The 24,560-nt window shown below is 29.1% G+C and overlaps 1 protein-coding gene across 1 annotated transcript; it reads right to left on the minus strand.

Annotated features, from left to right (window-relative positions):
- Positions 1 to 9,558: 9,558 nt before the first annotated feature.
- LOC126857671 (G-protein coupled receptor dmsr-1) lies at positions 9,559 to 24,437 on the minus strand. Its single transcript, XM_050607319.1, has 2 exons — positions 23,245 to 24,437; positions 9,559 to 10,245 (listed from the first exon to the last, which is right to left on the minus strand). The coding sequence occupies exons 1-2, from the start codon at positions 24,278 to 24,280 to the stop codon at positions 10,034 to 10,036; spliced, it is 1,248 nt and encodes a 415-aa protein (XP_050463276.1). The 5' UTR covers positions 24,281 to 24,437; the 3' UTR covers positions 9,559 to 10,033.
- Between the last annotated feature and the right edge of the window lie 123 nt (positions 24,438 to 24,560).

Raw genomic sequence — 24,560 nt, forward strand, 5'->3', positions numbered from 1 at the left:
ATGTGTTATGTTATATATCTCTTATTATCTTTGTACGGTACATAAGTTTGATACAAACCTATGTGCGCTAGTTTGCCGATAATCGTAAATGTAGTGTGCAAATTTAAGATGATATTTGTGTAAAATTTTATTATTGTTTTTGGGAAATTTTATATTTTGACATTTTTATTGCATTATTTCAGTGTTAAAAAATTTTTAGTTAGATAGAAAAATTTTAATGCTAAAAAATTTTTACTATTAATCCAAACTTATATATTAATTTTAATACATTTTTATTAATATAATTTTATTAATATTTAATAACCTATTTTTTATATAATTTTACCAGATTACTTTATTATTTTATCGGAAAAAAATAGAAATATAGGAATTGTTTAGCAAATATAAAAATAATATGTGAAATCAAATTCCAATATTATCAATATTAATATATGCTTCTATATTTTAAATAATATTTTTGAATATAAATTTATTGCAATATATTTTTTATAATTTTTAAAAAATATTTTTTATAAATATTTTGGTACGCTTTTATAATATTTTTCATCTCTCAGACCTTTTATTAAAGATTACTTTTATTAAAGATTACTTTCTTTATACATATAATTCTTTTTTAATTCTCAAAAATTTTATATAAAAAGACAACATTATTTTTTATAAGATTTTATTATTACAAACGTCCCCTTTAAATATGATTATAAAACAACCACGTGAAATGATTTTCTGTAATATATTCGTGGCTCATTTATTTGTCTCAAAGTCTTTTCATAATAATGCTAATAAGCCGACTTTTGTGAATGTGATAGATAATGCGTAAGGTTGATAAAAGAACCAGTGTACTTGATATTCATTTATTTTTTGTTCTATGCGTAATAATGAAATTTATATCCATGCATAATATAAAAACTGGAAATTTTATGAAATATTACTGTAAAAAAGATTTTTTCTTGATGAAAAATTATGGTAGAGACAGAAAAAACGCGACAGAAAAAAATAGCGCTTTAAATAAGAGAAATTAAGTACACGCGATGATACATGAATTTTGTAACAATTTTTTATGGCATTGTAAGATATTGCGTGCATTCAAATTTGTTGCTGTTTGGATAATTCGCAAAAAACGAATTTGATATTGGAATACAAAAATTGAATAGTTTAAAGCAAGAGAATAATATAATAATTCTATATTATCAAATTTCTTAGAAAAATTTAATATAAAAATTTTACATGTTTTTTGAATAAAAAATATTTAGTCGTACCTATATATTTTTAAAATATGACATATATAGTTCGTAATTATAATTTGAAATAATCAAACAAATATGAATATTTTTTTCTAATAAAAAAAAAGAAAATCATATTTACCTTTGGCATTTTTCAAACTATCTCTATAATATTGTATTACACGGAACTTTAATAAATAAGTTAAAGAAATTACAAGGTTTAGAAATCAAGCTTTTAATTAAACAAATTGGTTAAGAGCTAGGTCATTAATTAATACCATTTGTATCTTAACAATCTTACCATTTTTTACATTTTATAATTTTGATCTCATGTTTTCAAATTTTTCATTTATTATTAGTCTGGGGTTTTATTCTGGAGTTTAATATTTTACTGTTAGTAACTGCGGCTGTGTCGACGCATTGAAATTAAAGCGATTGCTCTTTTTGTCACACATCTAGTTTTTACATCTATATTGGAATTTATATGCGTAATAAAATGCAGTGATGGATTCTATCGCATAAAATGCAATATAGAATGTATAGAATATTTACAATTTTTCAAATTGCAAAGGGATTTAAAACTCTCTGATTATAAATGATGAATTATTTTGATAATGGCATATACACACATACATACAATCGCTTATAAATAATAGAAAACATATGCGACATATGTGTATAGTCTTTTCATATATGTATATGATGGTTTCAACGGCTCTCTCTGCATATCGCCTGCGGCGATTCATCGAAATACGATGAGTTTGTTTCAGCAAATGCATTCTTCCATCCTCCTGCAATCTTTATGGTTATATGGCTTGATGTAATGGATAATTGCTGCGGACGGGACAATGTACAATACCTAAATGCATTTATGTGTAAAGCCAGTACCGACATTTGCCTTACGTGGTCAAAACTCAAGTCCAATGTACCATGCTGTTCACTAAATCGTGAATATTATTTATGAATTATGCATGACTTGGGATACAAGATGTTTTCCAATCTCAATAGCTGAAAATTTTGTGATAAATTAAAATTTGAAATTGAACATCTTATGTCATGTTGCAACTATGTAATATTAATGTTAAATAAGTCTTGGTAAATTATGTTCCACTAAAACAATTTACTTGAATGAAAAATCAATTTGTATGATTGTGAATGGAAAAGATATTTTGATGTTTCTTGTATCTTGAGATTAAATTTATATTATTTTCAGATAAACACATTTATATTATTTAGACAAATGTATATTATTTTTAGATATGTATATATATATATATATATACAGATACATATGCAAAAAATTTAATTATCTAGGAAGAAGTGAGGAACATTTGAAACTACATTTTACGTAAGTGTAAATGAAGTTTATAACAAAAAATATGTGGATAAAAAATTGTCAAAATCTTTTCATCTTTGTTATCAAAGCTGTACACACAGGAAATAGATATATTGTCATAAATAATTTATATGCATAAATTTATAAAGACTTATTTGTGAGTATCGAGTATTGAAAATTTGAGTTGCATTTCGTTTGAGTTGTATTCAGATCGTCGTTACGATTTTTCCGCGAATTTTTTACATTCCCTTGATGAAGAGAGAATGAAGCAATCCGTAATTATCATAATGTAATTTTAATAAAATTATAAACACGACATTACACATGAAAGAGAAAGAAATCATACTTTTATCACGTACAGGACGGATTTGAAACGTATCGTAATTTTTTTATAGTATTAAATTTTAAATCTCTTGAGAATCTTTTTTACGGTGCTCTTTTCTCTAGCGGCTTCATTACATATCTCATTATAAAATATGTTCTCATGATTTTATATTGTTTTTATGCAAATAATATTTTCAAAATTCGTGTAAAAATATATTTTGGAAAATTATGGTAATATTTTATCCATAAATAAATTATATAGTTTATTGCGTAAAGCATTGATAATTCATTTATTTTTATATATCATTTTATAGAGTTTTTTATCAATGTTTTAATATATAACATCAGGATCCTATGTTAATAAAATTATGTTTTAATAAATATGTTTATTATGCAGAGCCTGGTTAAAATTTTTGAGTTTTATTATAATGACCGTTTTTTGATAAACATCTAGTAGATTCTTTTTCATGGAAAAAAGTCTTTCTCTCATTTATTTCATAAAAAATTTTTTAGAAATAGAAATTTTTGATGTAAACCAGACACTTATTTATATTTTAATGACAGTTTACGTAATAAACACATACGCACAATTTTATAGCTATATATATATATGTAGCTTCATCTTAATTTCGTTTCTCTATATGAGTATACTAGATAATTAAAGCTTGCAGCTATTTCGAATTTGTTCGGAAGTTGGATCGAGCTGTATCTAATTCAAATTATGTTTCCGATAGTAGACATTCGTTAAGTCTTTTAATTACTCCCAATATGCGTTCGAGTATACAGTTTCTAATTAAACTCTCTATTCAACTCCATGAAATCAGTTTTAACTCTTTTCGAGGTAAATGCATATTTAAGGGTCAAGTTGCAATGAAGCAATTATAAGATTCCTGTGACTTTCGATTTGAAAATACCGAGACATTATAGGTTTTAATTTTTGCTGATTCTTTAAATACAGAAAGGAAATGAACAAAATAAACGGAAAGTGCAGCAACCGCTTGCGAAAGAACTTGACTTGCGATATCAATCATTAGTACGATAAAAATCAATTCTTATTTATATCCTTACTTGACATTTCTTATCACATTTTTGGAGCATTAATGGAAATTTGAAAATTAATGAATTTTAATAAATTAAACTTTAAAGAAAAAGGCACGCAAACAGAAATAAAACTTCTTATTTTTTTATTCAATCTTAATTAGGCTTTATTTTTACAGATTTTTAATTTGTAGATTAAGTTTTATAGATTTGTAGTTAAGAAGATATTAGAGATGAAGTGTTAAAGTTATAGAGAAATAAAAAGTTATAGAAAAAGACAGTTTAATAAGATTATTGTGCCATCAGAAACTTTAACCTGGTCAAAGAATTCTTAAATGCAAATAAGCGCGGACAACTTGGGACATTTCATACATTTAAAATTCAATGTTTAAGATGCAAAATCATAAAATTGATTGAAGTCTCGATATTGGGTCATTCGGAAATCTTTTTTTTGTTTTTTGTCTTTTAATTAAATTTTTATATATTTTTTATATAGGAAAAAACTAGACAATTTTTAGATCAATTCAATACTTAATTGCATTAAAAGTAATTTTATCTGCGATGCACACACTGATGCATACGGTAGATCTGGAGTTGCAATATGCAGATTGAAAATAACGAGACGTCGCGAACCACGACACGTGTCCCGATTTAATTTACTTCGTTGTCGTTAGTTAAATATTATGATCGGTAAAACAACGGCATTGTTTAAATAGCCAGGTCAGGCAAAAATGAGACGTCATTTGTAAGCTTAATCGGAACCGAATAACCAATAAAAGCAATGTTTACGCACGCTCAAAATTATTTTAGCATATCAGATAATATAAACTTTACACTTTGTTTCTCTCTTTGTGGCACCATATTGTAGCGTATATTATACACGCTTAATGTGTGAAAAGGTTATACATTATTCGAAGTAATAAATAACAAAATCCTTTTGAAACAATTGAAGCACACATGCAGTGTGCGAAGAAAATAATGTTGTTTCCCTGAAAACACAATGTCGTTTTATTAAAAATTCGATATGTCATAAATTTTACAAGGAATATTAAAAATTAATAATACATTTTTAATTTACTAATTGTATGGTTGTTGAACGAGTATAAGAATATCGGCGAGATGTTAATTTTTGATTATTCTTACTTTCTATCGCTATCGCTATATTATATATATATATATATATATATATATATATATATTTTTTAGTGTTTTTTATGTGTGTTTCTAATCTTAAAATAATTTATAAGTAATAGATAATGGAGATCATTTATCTCACTTATTTTTAAATATAACATAGAAGTTGGCATGTTTGAGTAAAGACAGCTATTAATATAGTAAAAATATTAATTTCTTACAATTTATATTAATCTCATATATAGATAAACATCACGTCATGTAAGATAAACATAACGCGTAATTTGATTAATAAAATTAAATTGCAAACTCGAGATATTACTACTCATATAAAATATTACTATGGTTTACAATTTATATTGAACAAAATATTAAAATTACACATACACACATACACGCACGCACATACAATATAAGAAACTCGTATACATATTTTCTGGTTTAATAAACATTTATTATGTTAGATTGGAAGCAATTTGATGGGACATTAAAAAAAATCTTTCTTTATGCTTTATCTTACAAACTCTTTTATCTCTGCTGAATATTTTTGACAATACCAGCTGCTGCTTTTATTTCTCCTTGTTCTGCGTTTCCCCTTGGCTTTTGTATTTTATTACGTACACTTTACGCGATACAGTTTCACTTTCAAGAAACGCAAAACAAAGGGCCAGGAAATCAATGACGTCTTTGTAAATGAGAAGCGTTATGTTAGCCTTTGTTGGCTTGTACTTTGAAAAGGCTTCTGGAAACACGAATCTTTCAATAGATCCCTGTAATTGGCTTCCAATTTAACATCATCTTTTTAACATGGAACATGTTTCTTTAAATGAACGTAATATATTTGTAGAAGACTGAAAATATAGTTTGCAACATATTTTAAATATGAATATCCTTTGATGTATCGATCGACGGACAACTTTTTTTATTGATTATCGTCTTAATCTTAATACTTCCAAGGAGATCAACGAACATTTTGCTATCCGCTACAAACACGCAACAAATCCGTGGGACAATATCACAATGTTGATTTTGGATTTTATTGTATGATAACATTTGTCGTTTCTTTCTAATGAATTTTTATCGCGAACAGAAAACATCAATTGCAGCGCCTGATATTACGTTAATGCTATCTAATTTTTTGATATTGCACAGGAAGATAATGTTTCTATTTCATTGTGAATAGATAATTATTTAATTCAGGTACTTTCTATTTTGATGGGGAAGATTATACATTCTTTAATTTATTATAAATTGGCTTGTGGATAAAATGAAAAAATTGCAAACAGTTTGCTAGAGGCCTAAAAATTAGATTATTTAGAAATAAATTATATCTTTTCCATCATAACAAAATAAATTAGACAGAGTATCAAAATAAAATAGATTAAGATAAAGTGTATGATTTGTTCATTTATAATAAATGGAAATAAACACAATAAATATAGTTTATCGCGAAAAAAGATTTGCGATTAAAAAACGAAATAAATAGGAAATATATCATCATAGTAGCGTGAGAAGATATTATTAAAAAGTAATTGTGCAAATTAAAATTAAAATTCTAAGAATAAAATATACGCGAAAATAATTCGATTTGCTTCTTAACAATGCCGGACAAAAATGACTATGATATAAAAAAATTAATAGCCGGTCGATGACAAGGAGAGACCTTACCGTAGAGATAAAATCCGCAACCGCGACAATTTATCGAGTTTGCGCGCGTAGGTGAGAACCCAAATAAATAAAAATCAACGGGAAGCTTTATGTATTCGTGCTACTTACACAGCGGTTTTATTCAAGACGATAAAGTTAGCCACGAATGGAAGACGATTAATCGTGGCAATTCCACGTGTCGCGTAGCAATCGCGGCTATTCGGGCTAGAAGTGCTCTATCAAATAGACGGATTGAAGCGAGCTCTAATTTATTGCAGCGACGTGATTCCTGTAGCATTTTATTTCTAAAAATAAAGATAGAAATAAAATCTCCTGCTTTTTTGCGGTCTCTGCGATATCGATAAAAATATCTAGCGTGTTGAACGCATAACTCCGCAATGATAAACAAACGCGAGGCTGTAAAGAATTTGATTACTACATCCGCGTACGGCACGCGCTCTCGAAATCGGCAGTGGATGCTACTTATTTCTCTTTTGTTTTATCCTCTGAACGTTTGATATTACAAGACTCTTTGTTTTGAATAAATTTGATCGAATAGTTTAATTTATTATTGCCCGATGAGAGATAAAAATGCATATCTTAAACAATTTTAGATATATTTATAAAAATTTGGCAGAAGGATGTGAAAATATATACATTTTTCCATGAAAAATTGGATACATTCATATATCCAATTTATATACATTAATAGTTTAAAAATGTATAAAAATAATAAAAAATAAATAATGTATAAAAAAAAAAATATTGCTAAATATTACGAGCATTTAAATAAGAAAATAAAATATACATATTTCAAATTTTTTGTGTAAAAAGTGTAAGTAAATCAATAAAAATACATATTTATGAAGGAAATAAATATAACTGATTTGTTGCTTTAATGAATGCAATTGCTTATGATGTTAATGATATACATAAATCTCGGTTAATAACAAGAACAATGTCATTATTGTATCGTAATTGTCTTTATCCCTTTTTTACAGTTGTAAATTGCAAAATTAAAAATTTTGGAAAATTATTTTATCAATTATAATAATTTTCGCAGAACGTTTCTTGCATTAAAAGGAACACAAGGTGGCGAAAAAAAAAAAATACTTTGTATAAAGGTTTTTTGTTACTTTTTGAAGGTAAAATGCAAATTATCAACATAATTTACATTTAGCTTGAGCAAAAGAGGAGGAAGTTGCATCAAGAAGATTCTTTTTTAATATTTAATTGCATAAATATGAATCGCAAAGCAAGATCTGTCCTTTGGTCGACGCAAATTCTACTTCTCGCATTGCATCGTCAATTATGTTAATCACTGTACACACGTTTTCACGGCTCAGCTTTCGAATAATTTTATGATAAAGTTGCTGATTTGTTTTGTAAGTTGATAAAAACAATAAGCCAACTTTTGCCAAATTAATCCATATGTAATGAAAGCGAGTATTTAATTATTCTACTTTAAATTATTCACAATCCTTTGTCTCTAGATTTTGCATGTAAAACTAATTTGTTATTTACGTTTATTATCCCGGGTAATGCGTATTTCCTAGTAAAGAGCTGTGAGAAATATTTTTTTAAAAAAGTTTATATAAATATCCAATGGCAATTAAAAATTTTTTTAAACGAATACATAGATTAATTGAGAACGTACACATTTTTTTAAAATTTTATTATAAAAAAAATTATTTTTGGTGTGAAATTATATATATTATGATAATTGAAATATTTTTTTTAAACAAACAAATGATATTATGATAGAGATAAATAAGTACTAAGCGTACGTTTTCTAAAAACATCTTAAAGAAATAATCGCTTTTAAGCCTCTAGCAAAAAGAAGTAGTCGATAATATGAGAGATAGATGTTATCGCGCATCAATCTGCGTTAAAGATTATAAGCTATTTAAGCAACTACTGCTTTTTCTCAAGAATAACATTTCTCACATTTTGATTTATAATGTTTAGTTAGGTAAGCTGCGGAAAATTGCATTTCATTAACTGCAGAATTGTATTTGACATGATGCATCGTAATAATCTTTGACTACAAATTTTGAGCTATTTAAGCTTAATTTAATAGTTGCGCTTTATTGCATTCCAATTAAGCAATTCTATTAGCTAACTATGAATAATTTGCTTGTCGCACGATAGATTAAATGTTTCTGTTATCGCATGTATATATATATATATATATATATATATATATATATATATATATATATATAAAGCATAGAATTTAAATTATAAAAATAGAATTTAGTCCCGTTGTGTACAACCAACATAATTATTAATTACGTATGTTCTCTGAATAGGCAAGAATTTTGATTGAATAAACTAAATAAAACAAATAAAATTAAAATTGATTATATTGATTAATTGATAGTATAAATGGATATTGAAACGCGTAAAGAGTTATTAGAAATTGGATGTAAAAAATATGTAATCTTTTGACAAATATTTTTTTTATCACAAGAATGTTGTGCTTGATTACGAGATAATTCTCTTTATATATATATATATATATATATTTCATGGTCTAACTTTTTACAAACTTTGAAATCTCGTTCAAACTGTAACAGAGATGAGGGTATAAACAGACCAGCTGCATAGTGATATATAATCTTTTGTTTTTTTTTTTGTACATACATATAATAATTAAAAATTCAGGAATTTTGTAGAAATAAAATGAGATGTTTGCGAATGGCTATAATCATTCACATGATTATTTTCATTAATTTCATCATTCCTTATGTGCCATCACTGGAGGATTGAAAATTTTTTAACTCTTTCTCTCTAAAGATATCTCGTATGTAAACGATCACATTATAAAATTATCATCGATAATAATAATTTGGCAGCTCTTGTCGGCGCTTTCACATACCTATCACATCTGTTTTTAAATATGACACATTATTGTGCGTATCGTTAATTAATCGGACGCGTGCGATGATCCGCTGATTGATTGTAATATAAATAAGTAATGTACAAAATTGAAAAGAAACACATTGGAAAAACACAGTGGCCAACCAACTTAAGTAAATATTTGTTACACATCTGGTGTGTCGCATGTCTGGGATGAAGCTGATGCTCGAAAAGCGCCTCGGGTGTTGCGAAGTTCGCGCAATGACGATGCAATTAGGACCAGTGGCAGTAGCGAGCAAATAAATTTCACCTCTCTTTGCTTTGGCGCTATGTTTGCACGAGTAACTGTAGCGAATCGCGGAAGAAACATCCTCCTTCAATTCGCGGACTTGCAATACGCGTGTCTGAAAGGGAGCTAATTAGCGAGCTCTCTTTACACCGGATAGCAAAAGGTCCGTTGGTTTCTTCGGCGCTAGACCTGAGTGACCTGGGTCACCGTGTGATTAGTTCCCGTATGTCCGTTGTTCTCCATTGGTTGATGGGGCACCGCCATCCATCTGTCTATCAGCCGCCATCGGCTGCAGAACAGCTGATTAAAGGTCATGCGAAATTGACGGCTCATAGTGCAATATAGAATAAAGTTGATGGCCGAGTTTATGAGTGTCAGGATGTCTATCACGTCACCTGTCGAGAAAGGAAATTTGATTAGCAACAAGTTCAAATTGATTGAGAATGAATCTTATCTTTGGAAGCTTTTTCCGAATAACTCTTAAAGTCTTGAACAAATTTGAGAACTCTGCCTTTGAAATTTATAAGTTTCTTATTGATAAAGAAGAGAGATTTTAAAGAAATTGACTCGGAAATTAAAATCTTTTAATCATCTCTCATTTATTGACTTTTCATTTTAAGTTTATCTTATAGAAAGATAAATCACAATTGAAAATTTGTGTAAAAATCTTTTTCTTTTAAAAAGAAGCTTATGTATTAAATAGTCGAATAATAGTGGATTAGATTAGGATTAAAATCTTTCTTTTTTTCAAGTGTGCATTATATCCGGCTTTTTTTTTTTAATTCAAAGGTCTATATAAGTTAAATTCCGAAAGTCTCGCAAGCTTGTAGAAGTTTATCCCGCAGGCTTTACTAAAGTTATTTTTTGTAATTTTTTCTATAAAAGAAAATATCTCTCTGTATTTACTTTGTTATTTTTTTTTTCTCTCTTTCACCATCTTTAATATTCATTTTCTTTTAATTTTAAAGAGATAGAGGCGCGGCCCTTCCTTTATCTTCTCGAGTACGCAATAATTCAGACTTATAGCGTGACTCGAAAAAAATCAGAGCGAGCGTTTCGATCTTGGCCGAGTTAAAAATAAACTTTTCGCGCGAGAAGACGACAAACGCCCGTCAATATCGGAATGTCACAAATAAAGCGATGTATTTTGTAACACTTCATACGTGAAAGAGAAAAAGCATGCATCTGGACAGATAGATTCTTGGCACGTGTTTGAGATTGAACGGAAGCTTTCACGTGCCGATACGAATTCTTCCGCCGGAACGGCAAAGTGTATAAATTTCAAACGCATGGCATGTCGCTTCCGTGTTAAATAATGGCATCCTTGTAATAAATCGCTCAATATTTTGCTATATATTATACTACATGTGATTAACGAAATGATATTCCTGGTCGCAGAGAGCTTTTACATGAGATTATATATGTGTGCGCCGTGTAAATCTTAATCTGTGTTTATTATAATAATACATCATTTTACTGCGCGAATATTATCTCTAAAAACATGAATATCCAAATGTTTGGTAAATCTGAGCCGTTGCTTTAGCGGTTTTGCTTAAAATAATTTAATACCATATTTCGTATTATATGTTTGTCATATATAATTATTACTTTGAAATTTACAATTAATAATGGCTTACGTTAAAACTGTTGTAATCATCAAGTGATTGTACAGATTAAAAAAGGTAATTAATTTTTATATAAAATTATGATAAATTTATTTTATAAACTTGAAGAATTTTTTTGACTTTTAATAATATATGGTAATATTTAATTTTAGATAAATATATTTTCCGTAAGAGCTTAAATTGATACTACTATGAATTTTGGCATTTTTATGACATTTTTATTGCAAATATACGATATTAAAATTGTCAAATATCATTTCGAAACGGAACTAAATCTAGAATTTTTCTATTATTTCTTATGGAATTTATAAACTTATTTTGTAACAACAATAAAAATTTCTTTTAATTATTAGCTTTAAAATAATATCTAAAATAATATATCATTTTAGACACTTTCTAATTTTTGAATTTATTTTTATATTTTATCATCGTAAAATAAAAATAGTTATCTATTTTTATAAAAAATAAGTTGTTTTTTATTCTTTTAAAATTTTGCTCAAAAATTTGCATAGCACATTTGCATACCACATTGCATTCTTGTTTCTTTAATCTATTACTAAAAAAAAAATAAAAAAGTATGGATATATTATATCTATTCTTTCTCTCTTTCTCTCTTAAGGTTAAAGAAAAATATTCCCCCGTCATATCACATTATCGCTACCCTTTCAACGGAGCACGTCACGTCCGTAAAACGAATCAGCATTGTCGTTCGTCGAGTCAATAGGACTGATGCAGATGCGATTCAATTTTTGTAACGATGTCGAAGTCGTTGGCGTGCGTAATGTTGTTTAGTCTTGGATATACAACATCGCAAACGTTGTATATGACGTTGTTCGACAAATGGATCGTTTGTTTCGGCGAGCGAAAAAAGAAAAAGTCTCTTTCGCGTTACATTTCAACTTTCGTCATGTTACGCGACAGGAATGCGAATACGCATCGTTCCTTTTTGATCTCTTTTGGCGCGCTACGCAATATTTATGCGCAAATTTTACCCTCCCTTTGTGTAGCACGTCCAGTCAACTTTAACCGCGCCGCAAGTTGCAGACAACAAAATCGCGCGGTGTTTGCCTAAATCCGCGTTTTACGCTAAGTTTAACGCGACGTTTTACGATTGTCGGGAGAAATAATAGGGAAATGCTGCGTCATACCCCGGGTAGGTACCCCCGGAATAAATTAAATGTCAAAGCACCGTGACTCGACGTGAAACTGCCGTGGGTTTTCACGCCAATTTTCTTACATTTTCTTACATCTATATCCCGTTCCCAAAATAATTTGTAACAATTATGTATCTTAGAAAATGAAGAGTATTATAGTAGATATAATATGTTTTAATATAATATATATTATTATTTAAATCTTATTACAAATTGATATGTGTTACATACTTTGTTTATTCTTATAACAGATTCTTATGACAGATCTTTTGATTGATACGGAATTGAGTCTTTAAATAATAAAAATTAAAAGTGAAACAATTTGTGGGCAACATTTTAGACAATCTTAAGATATAATAATGACGATTTAATAATTTATTCATGATACGTTTGGTTTTATGATTATAGTTGCGATGTCACGATTTACCGATATTTCCGCGTGCTATCTCACATTATGTATAATACGATGGAATGCATACGTCCGTGTTTATTTTGCAAAAAGCCTTTGTTATTGAAGTATAACATGAACTATAGACGGCATGAATAATAGAAGTGAGTACAATACGAGTATACATCAAATAAGACCTCGCTTGCAGTACCACCCGGTATCCTTTGTTATTGCCTTGGTCGCACCGTTTTGATGTTACGTAATAAGTACGATCCGAACCTTGGTATCGAGCGTCGAGTAAATATACACGAAAGAGAATCCTCGTAATAAGAAGTGGGAAGCATTGCCATTGTTTTCAGAAGTGTGAAAATAGAGGAAAATAGAACGAGTGGATATTATCATCGAATTCCCGCCAGTGTACATATATCTTTGTTCGAAATCTCGGGATGGTTTTCCGCTTTGTAGATATCCAGCCATTTGCCAATCTCTTTTATTTCCATAGATATTTAAACAATAACGGCGTAATTTTCAAACAATAGGAATAAGGCAAACATTTATAACGCTTTGTTCGAGACATTTGCTTCTATTTATCGTGTAATAAGAAAGACGATAGAAACGTGGAATATTTTTATTACGCGTTTGTGATTTATAAAATTAAATATTTAATCTTACGACTTATGTACATCGTGTTTGAGTTATGCATTTAAAAAAAAAAATAGAAACATAAATTATATAGATGTGTATTCTTACAGAAATAGTTACGTCAAAATATATTACAAGCGAATATTTTGAAATACATATCATTGTCTTTTAACGTAAATTATTTATCGTTGAAGAGGAAACGTTTTAATACGTAATTTTATTAATTCTTATGTTAAGATAGATCTTTTCTTTGTCCAAAGTATGATTCATTATTCTCTATAGAAATTCGATTCAAACCATGAATCAAAATTCGCCAAAAAAAAAATAATTTAATAACAAATTTAATAATAATTTAATAAAATAAATCAATTATGTATCATACGGATCTCTCGAACAGTTCACATGGCAATGCACCAAACTGTGTATTTCATAATAATTTATTCTATAAGCACTTTATGACATTGCGTGCTATTTTTCCAAAAATAATTATATTTCAAAATTTTGGTGTAACTCGATCTTTGCTAATTCAAATATCCACAGGCAGACGATTCAATAATAAATGGCAATAAACCAGCTAAAATCAGAGGAAAAATGCTTTATTATGTAATTACACAGTATTGTGAGAGACTGTTCCCTTAATGAGATTACGCGCCATTTCTCAGATAATACTACTTACTCCGTAGTATATTTTTTCACTCCTCTGATTGTCTCTCATTCGTGTAAAAAATGAAAGAGAAAGAGAGAAAAAAAGGAAGACATTGTGTGCGTACATGAGCACCGCGCGTACATATTGTATATGTGAACACGTATCTTCCTCCTCTTCAATAGGATTCGTGAAACACTCGGTAAGCGAGATTTGAGTAATTTTCAATCAGTAGTAGAGTAGCAAGAACAAAGTACGAGAACAGAACCCCAGGGATAGTTTTATGCGATCTTCATCGTTAAATCTATTAAGGTATTCTCCTCTTGTGTGATCAGAAAAAAATTAACTCTCTCATGGATATCGATCATGAAACTTTTCACGTTTCCGCCCTAGGGAAAAGTTACATGATCGATTCCCTGATTTTCCGATCAAGCGGGAGAGAAAGAAACCGAGAACTCGAAAGATAAATATGTCTTCCTTCCTTCCTTTCTTTCTTTTTTTTTTTTATTTTTCTTTGCGTCTTTATGCCCTCATTTGGGTTCAACTCAGTATTTTGATAACCGTACGATATAATGCCACACGTTTGAGCGTGATGTCTAACGTTTGTACCTCGTTACAGTGAAATGTTCGCCGTTTGTTAAATGTTGCCGCACGGACGAACATATACGCTCTCACGCGTTTTGTTAGGAATTTTCCGCCCACTTATAAGCATAATTTTTGTGAAGAGATATTACGATATAATAGTGGAGCTTTCTCAACTATTTCCTATTAACCTCATGTGTACATCGATACTGTAGAGAAACTACAGAGCTTTTTAAATGACGAATTGTTTTCTTAATTTATAATTTAATACTGACTATCATAAAGAGCAGTTTAGTATGTCAAAGACAAATCAAATAATTTTGGAAAAGTAATATTTTAGAAATATGAAAAAGAAAATGAAAAATATTTGATTTAATATTTACTTGAAATGTTTTACAATATGCAGATATTACACAAAAGGATTATAATATATATATATATATATATATATATATATATATATATATATATTATAAAAATTATAATAAATACGATCCACATTTTTAAAGATTCATGGATGGATTCTTGTCGGAACATGATTTTTTATACATATATTAAATCTTATAAAAAAATTGCATACATTAATCAAACATTGATAGATGAAAAAAAGTTCGCAGATAAAAGAAAGAAAATTAATGCTATTACGTAGCATCTATAAAAAATGGATAAACTTTTAATACTGTTACCGCTTGAACTGAGATGTGCATACTCTTTATTAGTGAACTTGGAAAATATTTCTTACGTTTCACGCGAAGATGACAAAGTACAAGAACTGCGTAACTTTTTACATATCTTAAATTTATGAGCGATTCAGTTATTTGTTGAAAATCGATATGCTTTCAGAGACGCAGGTCTTATGCATTGTGAAACGAAAATATCAAATAGTTTTATATATTTTCCTTAAAGTATTTTTTTAAGCTTTTCATTTCATTAAATATATTTTTATTTCATGTGTTTAAAATTATTAATAATGTGCTTAAAATAAAAAATTTTTAAAGATATTTTAATGTTATAGAAATTTAATTTTTATAGAAATATTTAAATGTTTAATGCGAAGTATTATATATAATTATAATTATACACAATTATATCATAAAAATTGCATGTGTCACAATACATTTCATTCTTTTTATTTTTAAGTAACGGTGACGTTATTAAATTTATGTTTCTATTATAAGATTTTTTCCATAGACTTTTGAAATAGAAATAATACACAACATGTAAATCAGTCGGCTCTATCTTGCAAAAAATATGACGTGACTCAATTTCGTTTTTATCGATTTTAAAAATGAATAAAAACATATTCATATACTATATAAGAAATTTTAGAATTATCTTCATGTATGTATGTATGTGTGTGTGTGTGTGTGTGTGTGTGTGTGTAGATGAAAAAAAATATCAATTTATTAAAAGAATAGCAATTTATGATATAATAAAATTATATATATTATGATGATGCTATATTAAAGTTTGATAATATCATCACTTTATAGATAATTATATCTATAAAGAGATAATATTATCTATAAAGTTTTTGTTTAAAATTATTTATTATTGGACAAAATCATACTTTCGTGAAAAGCAATTTAATTTCGTTTTGACAACTTTTGATTGGCAATGATATCATTCAAATAGTTACTTGTTAATAAAAATTAATAACTTAACTGAAAAGAAAGAGGAAACACTTGACTAGAAATATGGTATTAAAAAGTGTAGAAATTTTTGTTCATATTTATTCATAGCATCATGGCACGCACGTTACATTATGATGTCCTGACTTAGTTCTCTTATGTAAAAAACGTCATTTATAAAACAAAGTTAAAACTTTATACGTTCTGCTTAAGTACTATATTTCCTTTGCCAATGGTAATATCAATATTTTATATTCACTGGTCTAGTATAAAGTTTCGAAGCGTCTTATAACAAATTTAGTAAGATGATATAACGTCCCATTTCGATTAAATACGCCAGTTACTGTTAGTAGACGTATAAGAATATATATGCAATCGAATTTTTTTTTTTTAGGGTAAATTTCTCTCGTTATTTTACAAAATAAATGAATGACAAGTTCATATTTATATTATCGTATTTTGTATCAAAGATAAACTCGTAAAATTCATAACTAAATTACTTTAATTCTATTGGGTATGTAACTATTAATATAAGACATTTTTTTAAGAAATACGATTATTTTTTTATATATTCACATTAAATACATGATTATAGATTGTAATAATGTTGCTCAATATATTTGAGAGGAATGTATTCAATATACCTTATAGTCTGTCATTATCTTTTAACGTATAATTCTCATTGATAAAAGAGAGATAAAAGACAAAAAATATATAGTAAGAGAATGCATGCAATACGTGAATTAAATTATTTCTTGTATTGTAGGCTAATTATATCGATGCAGAAATGTATGCAGAAGCGTATACGTGGCAAAGTGTATTTTTATACGCACGACGTGGAAACACCTGTTTCACATAGCTAACTGTCGGTACGACTTTTACTCGCAATTTCGTTAGCTGTTTATTATTGACGAACAGAAGGGGAAATGACGTGTTATTATTCATGAGCTACACTCTCTCCTTGGCCATCCTTCATGGATGGCGCTATATCGTACTCGTTATTCCCAGTAGCGTGCCAAGATAATGCGCGACGTGATGTCGCGTTTATGTCAGTTGGAGTTATTGCGGAATCAGTAACTTCCTTGTCAGTGTCTTCCCTTTTGCTGTTATAATGCCACGTCAAATTATGCACGCTTTCGTACGCTTATTAACTGGAATCATTCATTAAAAAGGATACGATTTATCTTTATGCTCTCTACTCTGGTTATCTTCTTTTACTGTTACGTTATATTAATAATATCGTATTTATTTTCGTATTTTTACAATCTTTCTATTAAATGCTTCATCCCCTTTTTGGCCGATTTAGACACAGAGTATTGTCTCTTTGTATATAATTTTAGAAAAATATTACATTTTCACATTAAGACTTTATTCCATCACACAGAGATTTGAATTATATGAGCTTTGCACTCTCAAAAATGATCATTCTTATATTTTTGCGAATTTATTAGAGGCACCAAATGGTTTGGAAAAATTTAAATAATAAATTCATTATTTTGAAAAAGCCCCATTGTTATCTTTCCCGCATTCTCAACCACGTATTATTGATTACGTGCATTAATCAAGCTTTCGTAATTTCAATGGAGATTGCACAAGAAGGACAACATATGTTACTCGCAGCTATTTAATATGTTAAAGGATCGTTGGCAAAGCCATCTCCATTTGTTGTTGCAAGCGTAGTAGCGTTTGTTGTTTTTAAATTATGCGCTTTGTTGACGCAAAGTACAGCCAGGGGAGTTAAAGAATCCCGCACTACACCCTCCATCACGCTAGCGAAACGCGAACCGCCCGTTAACGTCGTGTTAATAGGGATAAAAGTATTATTCAATACGAACTGTCGTAATGTGTTTTACATGCCCGATAACACGGCTGTTACGAACGCAAGTTTGTTGTTGTTGGAAGTCAACAGCGGCAAATGCCATAAATGCTGTGATAACGGAAATTATACCTCGAGTTATTATCGTGCCCATCATAACATCAAGTGAGTAAAATTTTTTGGATATCGTTAAAGACGCAGTGTGTCATAAAAACATTAACTTCAAACTTTTATTTATATTTTCTGTCGAAATCAGTATTCAGAATTGATGTACATATATATATATATTTTAAAGGGAAAAGTTAATGTAAATTTTTTCTATTTAACGTTTCTTCTATTAATATCATTTTTCATCGCTGACAGATTAATTTCTTTGTACTTTATTTATACCACGCTTGCCTCTTTGTACATGTATATACATTGACGTCTTGTCAAAATAATCCTGTCAAATACATTAGATCGTTACGTTGAGTTTCTCGCGCTGGTTTTTCGACAGTGGGATAATATATGCAAATAATCGTATGCAAATTTAAAATTGTATGCAAATTTTCTTTCTTTACCAAACGCGCCAATATTTGTACATATGTCACTCCCATTAAGATATTTCGTTCGCGCAACACATAATGTTGTGCGGTACGTGATGTGAAATGTTTATGTCGAAACTTTTCCCAGAACCAACATTGATGTATATTGAAATTCGAACATCAAGGGATTACTCTATGTAAGATATGATGAACAAAAGTGTACTATTTGCTAATAAACTGGCAAGTGGAAGATATTTTTGTTCGCCAGATTATGAACTTGGCATATTCGAGCGAACGAGCGTGAGATTAGTTTCGGCCGACTTATTTGCAGTTTCCGAGCACAAAGTTTAATTCGATTGTCTTATGAGGAACATAGTTACATATAACTTTGGACTGTTTTATTTAAAAAAATGATGAAAGTAGAAATAGATCGAGAAATTTATAATAAATTGACTGGTTTAGTTACCTGTTTGTTCTTTTTCCCAAATCGAATAATTATTTCTTTATAAAGGCCGTCTGTACACAAGAAGCAAAAAGGTGCGTAAAGCCGCGTTAATTTACTGCGCGTTAAAGCAGTAGATAATCATGAAGCAATGCACACGTATGTGCGACGACATTGCGTCAATTCACTGCACGTGCATTGCTTTATTATCGTCTAGATGCTGCTTAAACGTATGTCAGACCAACACACCGTCCATTCGTCTTTCTGTCGCCCGTGTGTAGCCGGCCAGAGAGAGATGAAAGCTTTATTTTACACGAAACCCCGAGGTTAAATCCCGAAGTGGATAACATCGGTGTATGTACGGTATGTAGGGTATCGACATTTTGTGTACGCGATGCCTGTTGGCCTTTCCTTTTGCCATATACGTAGATTGTATACGACCGCAATATTGATGAAAGTACGTGTATTAATTAGAATATGCCGATTGGAGATAGAACACAAATGTAACGAGATTATATAATATGAGACACTAGTTGCATATCAAAAGTTATACTGTATGAAAATGTAGGTGTGTAAAATCACTTGTTCGCAGAATTTTCAAATGTATGTGTATATGAGACGAACTCAAAATTTCCTCTGATATTTAAATTATTTTAAAACTTTTTATTTACTTTACTTATCCAATCTCTCGATGTTAAATATTTTTTTTTCTAAGATCTTAGATAAAAGAAAATTAACTTGGAGAAAATTTTTTAATTCTTAATTTAAGCGCGTTTAACATATTGTATAAGATTTATATACATATATCTAATTATATATATTATATATTTATTTATATATTTATATATATATATATATTATATATTTATATATATTATTATATATTTATATATAATATGTATAATTAATTTTTATATCTAAAATGTGGATATTTAAATAAATAAAGTCATTTGAGTATATCTTAATGTCATATATAAGCAATAATACATTTTTTTTCTCTAGTTTTCTCCAGTAATTACGATTCGTATAAAAATAATAAGAAATGACATTTATGGTCAAATGTACAATAAAATATCTCTCTGATAAAATTAATGAAGATTCATGTTTTTTCTGATCTTGCGTTCGATGTAATTTGCATTCTATTATGCAGATCTCCAATTTACTTTTTGCTAACATAGAGAGGATAAAGAAAGGCGAGTTGGTGACTCGGTAAGAAATATTCATGAAATCGCGTGAGATTCTAAATCATAATGAGATATATGTCACATATCTCTTTCTTTATAGAACTACTTCGCAAAAAAGTACGAATATGCTCTTGACAATTAAATCATGAAGATCAAAAGAAAACTACATTATAATTGCAATAAAATAAAGAATGAATTATACGATCTTCTTTCGGATATGAGAGATATGCTCTTCTGTCATTTTTTTAAATAATTAGTAGGATTTATTTGATGTGCAAACATATTAATGAGAAGTCCGAACTTTAAAAGAATGAGAGAGATTTGGACTTCCGGAATTTCATATAACATGAAATATTTGCAAAGTTTTGATATTTGAAAGCAAGTATTTGTTTCTTTTTTTCCTGCTTAAAATTCAAATCGGGTAAAAATATATTATGTCATATTTGAATCATATTACGGAGAAGATTTGTCGCATTTTATGTGAAGATCTTCCCGAATCTTTGATATTATAATATTTTGTGACAAGCTCTATGCACGAAAGAGAGAGATATATTGATTTTTTTTCACATTTGTTATATAAAGGAAAAGAAATAAACAATATTAAATTGTTGTTTCATTATATCTATTTTTCTTATTTCTCTAGTTCTTTTTTGGTCTTTCTATAAAGAAAAATAAATCATTTTTTTTACGATTTCTATTAAAATAAATAATCTAATAATCTAATAAACTATTTTTTTCACACACTTTAGTGATAATAATTTTGAAATGTACTAACCGTTTTTCTATAAAAGTAATACAATAAACTGAAATGTATATTACGTTGTATTAAAAAATACTCTAGCTTGGATAATAAATGATTGAAAAATAATATATTAATATATGTACTATTGTTTATAAAAGGGTTTGCTATGTTTTCAATCACTTACTCTCGTAACGATTTTATAGCGACATTTAATATATGATAATGTGAAACGCAGTTTAACTGTGATGATGATGCAAATATTAATGACGTAAAATAAACGTATTTAATATTCGGGAAATGTATAATTTGATCTTGTATATCGTTTCCGCCTCAATTTTATATTTCAAGAACGAGACAAAGCATCAATTATATAACATAAATCATTTTTCTGAAAAATTTCCTATTTTGACAAGTATTCTAAATATTTTTCTTCTTTTATTTAAATGTAAAATAAAATTATTACTTAATTAACTAATTTTTAATGATTAATTAAAAATTAAATTAAATGTAGAATAATTTTTAATTATTAATAGTAAATATAAAATCTTAAGAATTTTGCATCTATTATATTCTCTTGGTAACTTTTAAATAAATTTTTATTTTGAATTATTTTGATATATTTGAAATGGAGAGATTGCAGAGAGAGATCTTTACACAAATTATGGATCTGTCATTTTTGCGTTCTCTTACTTTTGATAAGAACTTTTATGGTCGAAGTTTTATCATAAATGTCGAATGCAATGGCGTATTTATAGTGCACCTGCAAACGAGATATCTCGCAAATAAGTAAATTTGGGAAATTTACAGCATTTCGTTCAAAGTTGGAAATCCGTGTATGTTTTCGCGGCATGAAATTGGATCATCTTTTTGTTTTTGAATCGCGTAAACTCAGTTTTCGTTAATAAAGAGAGAAATTTTCGTTAATATAACTCTCTGTCGCTGGCTCCTTTTCTCTCTCATGGTTTAAGAAGAAAAATAATATTATTTTAATATCATTTCTTATCAACAATACATACAATAGGATTATTTAAGATACAAGATAATAGAGACGTTTAATATCGTGCGTAAAAGAAGCTAATAATTTTGCACTTGAAATAAATCAGCAATCGTTCATTAAAGCTTTTAGCTAGAAATGATACACTGCGAGGTAATACAAGAGAGAATTATATAAAATATAAATGATCGATAGCAAATATATATTTATATTTTCATTAAAATCCATTATTGCTAAGCTATATACAAAGTGATTGAAATTGAGAATATATAATGAAAGTAAAAATGTATCTAACATACATAAACCCATATACGAATAATACACATATAATGGGTAATAGCATAGCACAGTTGTTATCTTTTAGAATTTAAAATTTGACTCGGCAATTTTTCAATAGTAATGCAATTCTTTCCGCCCAAAGTTTATCTTTATAAAATTTTATTTTTTTAAATTATACTTTTTACTTTTAATCCTAACAAAATGAAACAGAATTTAAACAAAAGAATGCACAATTGCAAAAAATAAAAAAAATATTGCTTACAATAGTATATATTTTGATATACATATACAATAAAAGTGCAAATCCTGATGATTAAAATAAAAGAGAATATAAAAATTCATGAAAAATTGACATTTGCAAAAGAATAATTCATAAAAATATTTAATAAAATTTTAAATATTCTAAATACATTTGAATATTATATCTAAACTTGATATTATGTATGTATCGGAACAAACTGAATAAAAAAATCGATAATGATTTCCAAAAATACAAATAGCGCGAACAAAGAGTTTAATATTGATTGACAAAACAATTATCAATAAATATTATATGTTTAGCATATATATATATATATATATATAAATTAGAAAGTAAAATTTTTTAATTATGAAACTCTCAACAAAATAAAAATCTTTATATATGAAAAATATTGAAATGTTTAATAAGGATTTTTTTCTTGAAACAATCGCAACTTATAAGTATTATATTTGATCCGTGATTAAAGTTAATATGTGTCAATCTTACCTAATTGGACGTAACACGTATTGACGAATCCCGGGCCCAATGTAACGCTGAGCAGTCCCAAAATGCCTTGCGGCATTTCTGTGAAGAGAAATAGCATGAGCACCACCAGCAACATATTCGTAGTCCTGTCAGTTTGTCTTTCTTTATCGGTGCTTTTTCTTTTTTTCTTGGGTTTCTCGCAGGTGTGCTCTTTACCGTTACCCATCTTGATAGCTGTATTCTTCGTAGTAAGTTTTTTCCGCCTCCGCTTCGCCTCCAACAACACCTTGAATAGTTTGATACTCAGCACTGTTAATGCCAGGCAGGGTATCAGCTTAATAACCACGCTGTAAATCCAAAAGTTAACGTCCTTGAGAACATTGCCTATCGGGGTCTCGGTGAGCCTTACAAAGTAAAGCGTGGTGTTGGTCGCGCCCTCAAAAGACACGATCGTATCGTTGGATGCCTGTTGGAACTTTGTCAGATTTATGCTCTTCCCTTGCTCGTCCAGCATCTCCACTTGCGATCTCATCTCGGTGTTGATGTAAAGCGGTATGCAGAGTATTGGGCAGCATATGTAGACGCAAGCGATCACGAGGAAGGTGCGCTTGTTGCTACACCACTCGCGATTACGCTGCGGATGCGCCACTGCTATGTATCTCCAGACTGCTAAGATCACCGTCAGGAAAATCGAAATCGTATGACACACCTGGGCGAAATTTGAGTGAAATAATACAAAGACGCTCCAGCTGTAGCTGAACATATCTCTGCGGGATCGTTTATAGATGTACATGTGGATCGCATAGGGGATGTATTCGATCATGACGAAAAGATCGGCCACGGCAAGACCTGTGAGGATCATGTTGGTGGGCGATTGCATCTCGCGACGCGTCAGTACAACAATGTTGAGGACGTTGGCGATCGAGCCGAATATACACACAAACAGACTTGCCCATCCGTGCACCTGTAAGTACCAATTGTAGAAGGATTCCAATCCAGTACCGCAGTACCCGGTGAATGACGAAGCTATCGGCGTAAAGTTCTGGGTGGAATTCATTTCTGGGAGGTGAGATAGTCTTGCGGGCGTGAAAAGCCTTCACAGCATGAAGCGTAATGCGCGAGGAGATCAACGAACTCTTCCTTTTTCGCGACCCTCGGAGCTTTGTCCCCTTTGTTTCCTTTTCAGTTGGATCATCCGTATGACAATCTGTCCTGTTGTGTCTTCATGAAGAATGTCACACAGATGGATTATCGCATATAGAGGACAAATATCCGACATAAAAAATGGTAATCTAATCGTTATCACATGAAATTACATCAAGAATCGATAATTATGT

Source organism: Cataglyphis hispanica, chromosome 22 (assembly GCF_021464435.1).
Source record: "Cataglyphis hispanica isolate Lineage 1 chromosome 22, ULB_Chis1_1.0, whole genome shotgun sequence".
In the NCBI taxonomy this organism is placed as follows: Eukaryota; Metazoa; Arthropoda; class Insecta; order Hymenoptera; family Formicidae; genus Cataglyphis; species Cataglyphis hispanica.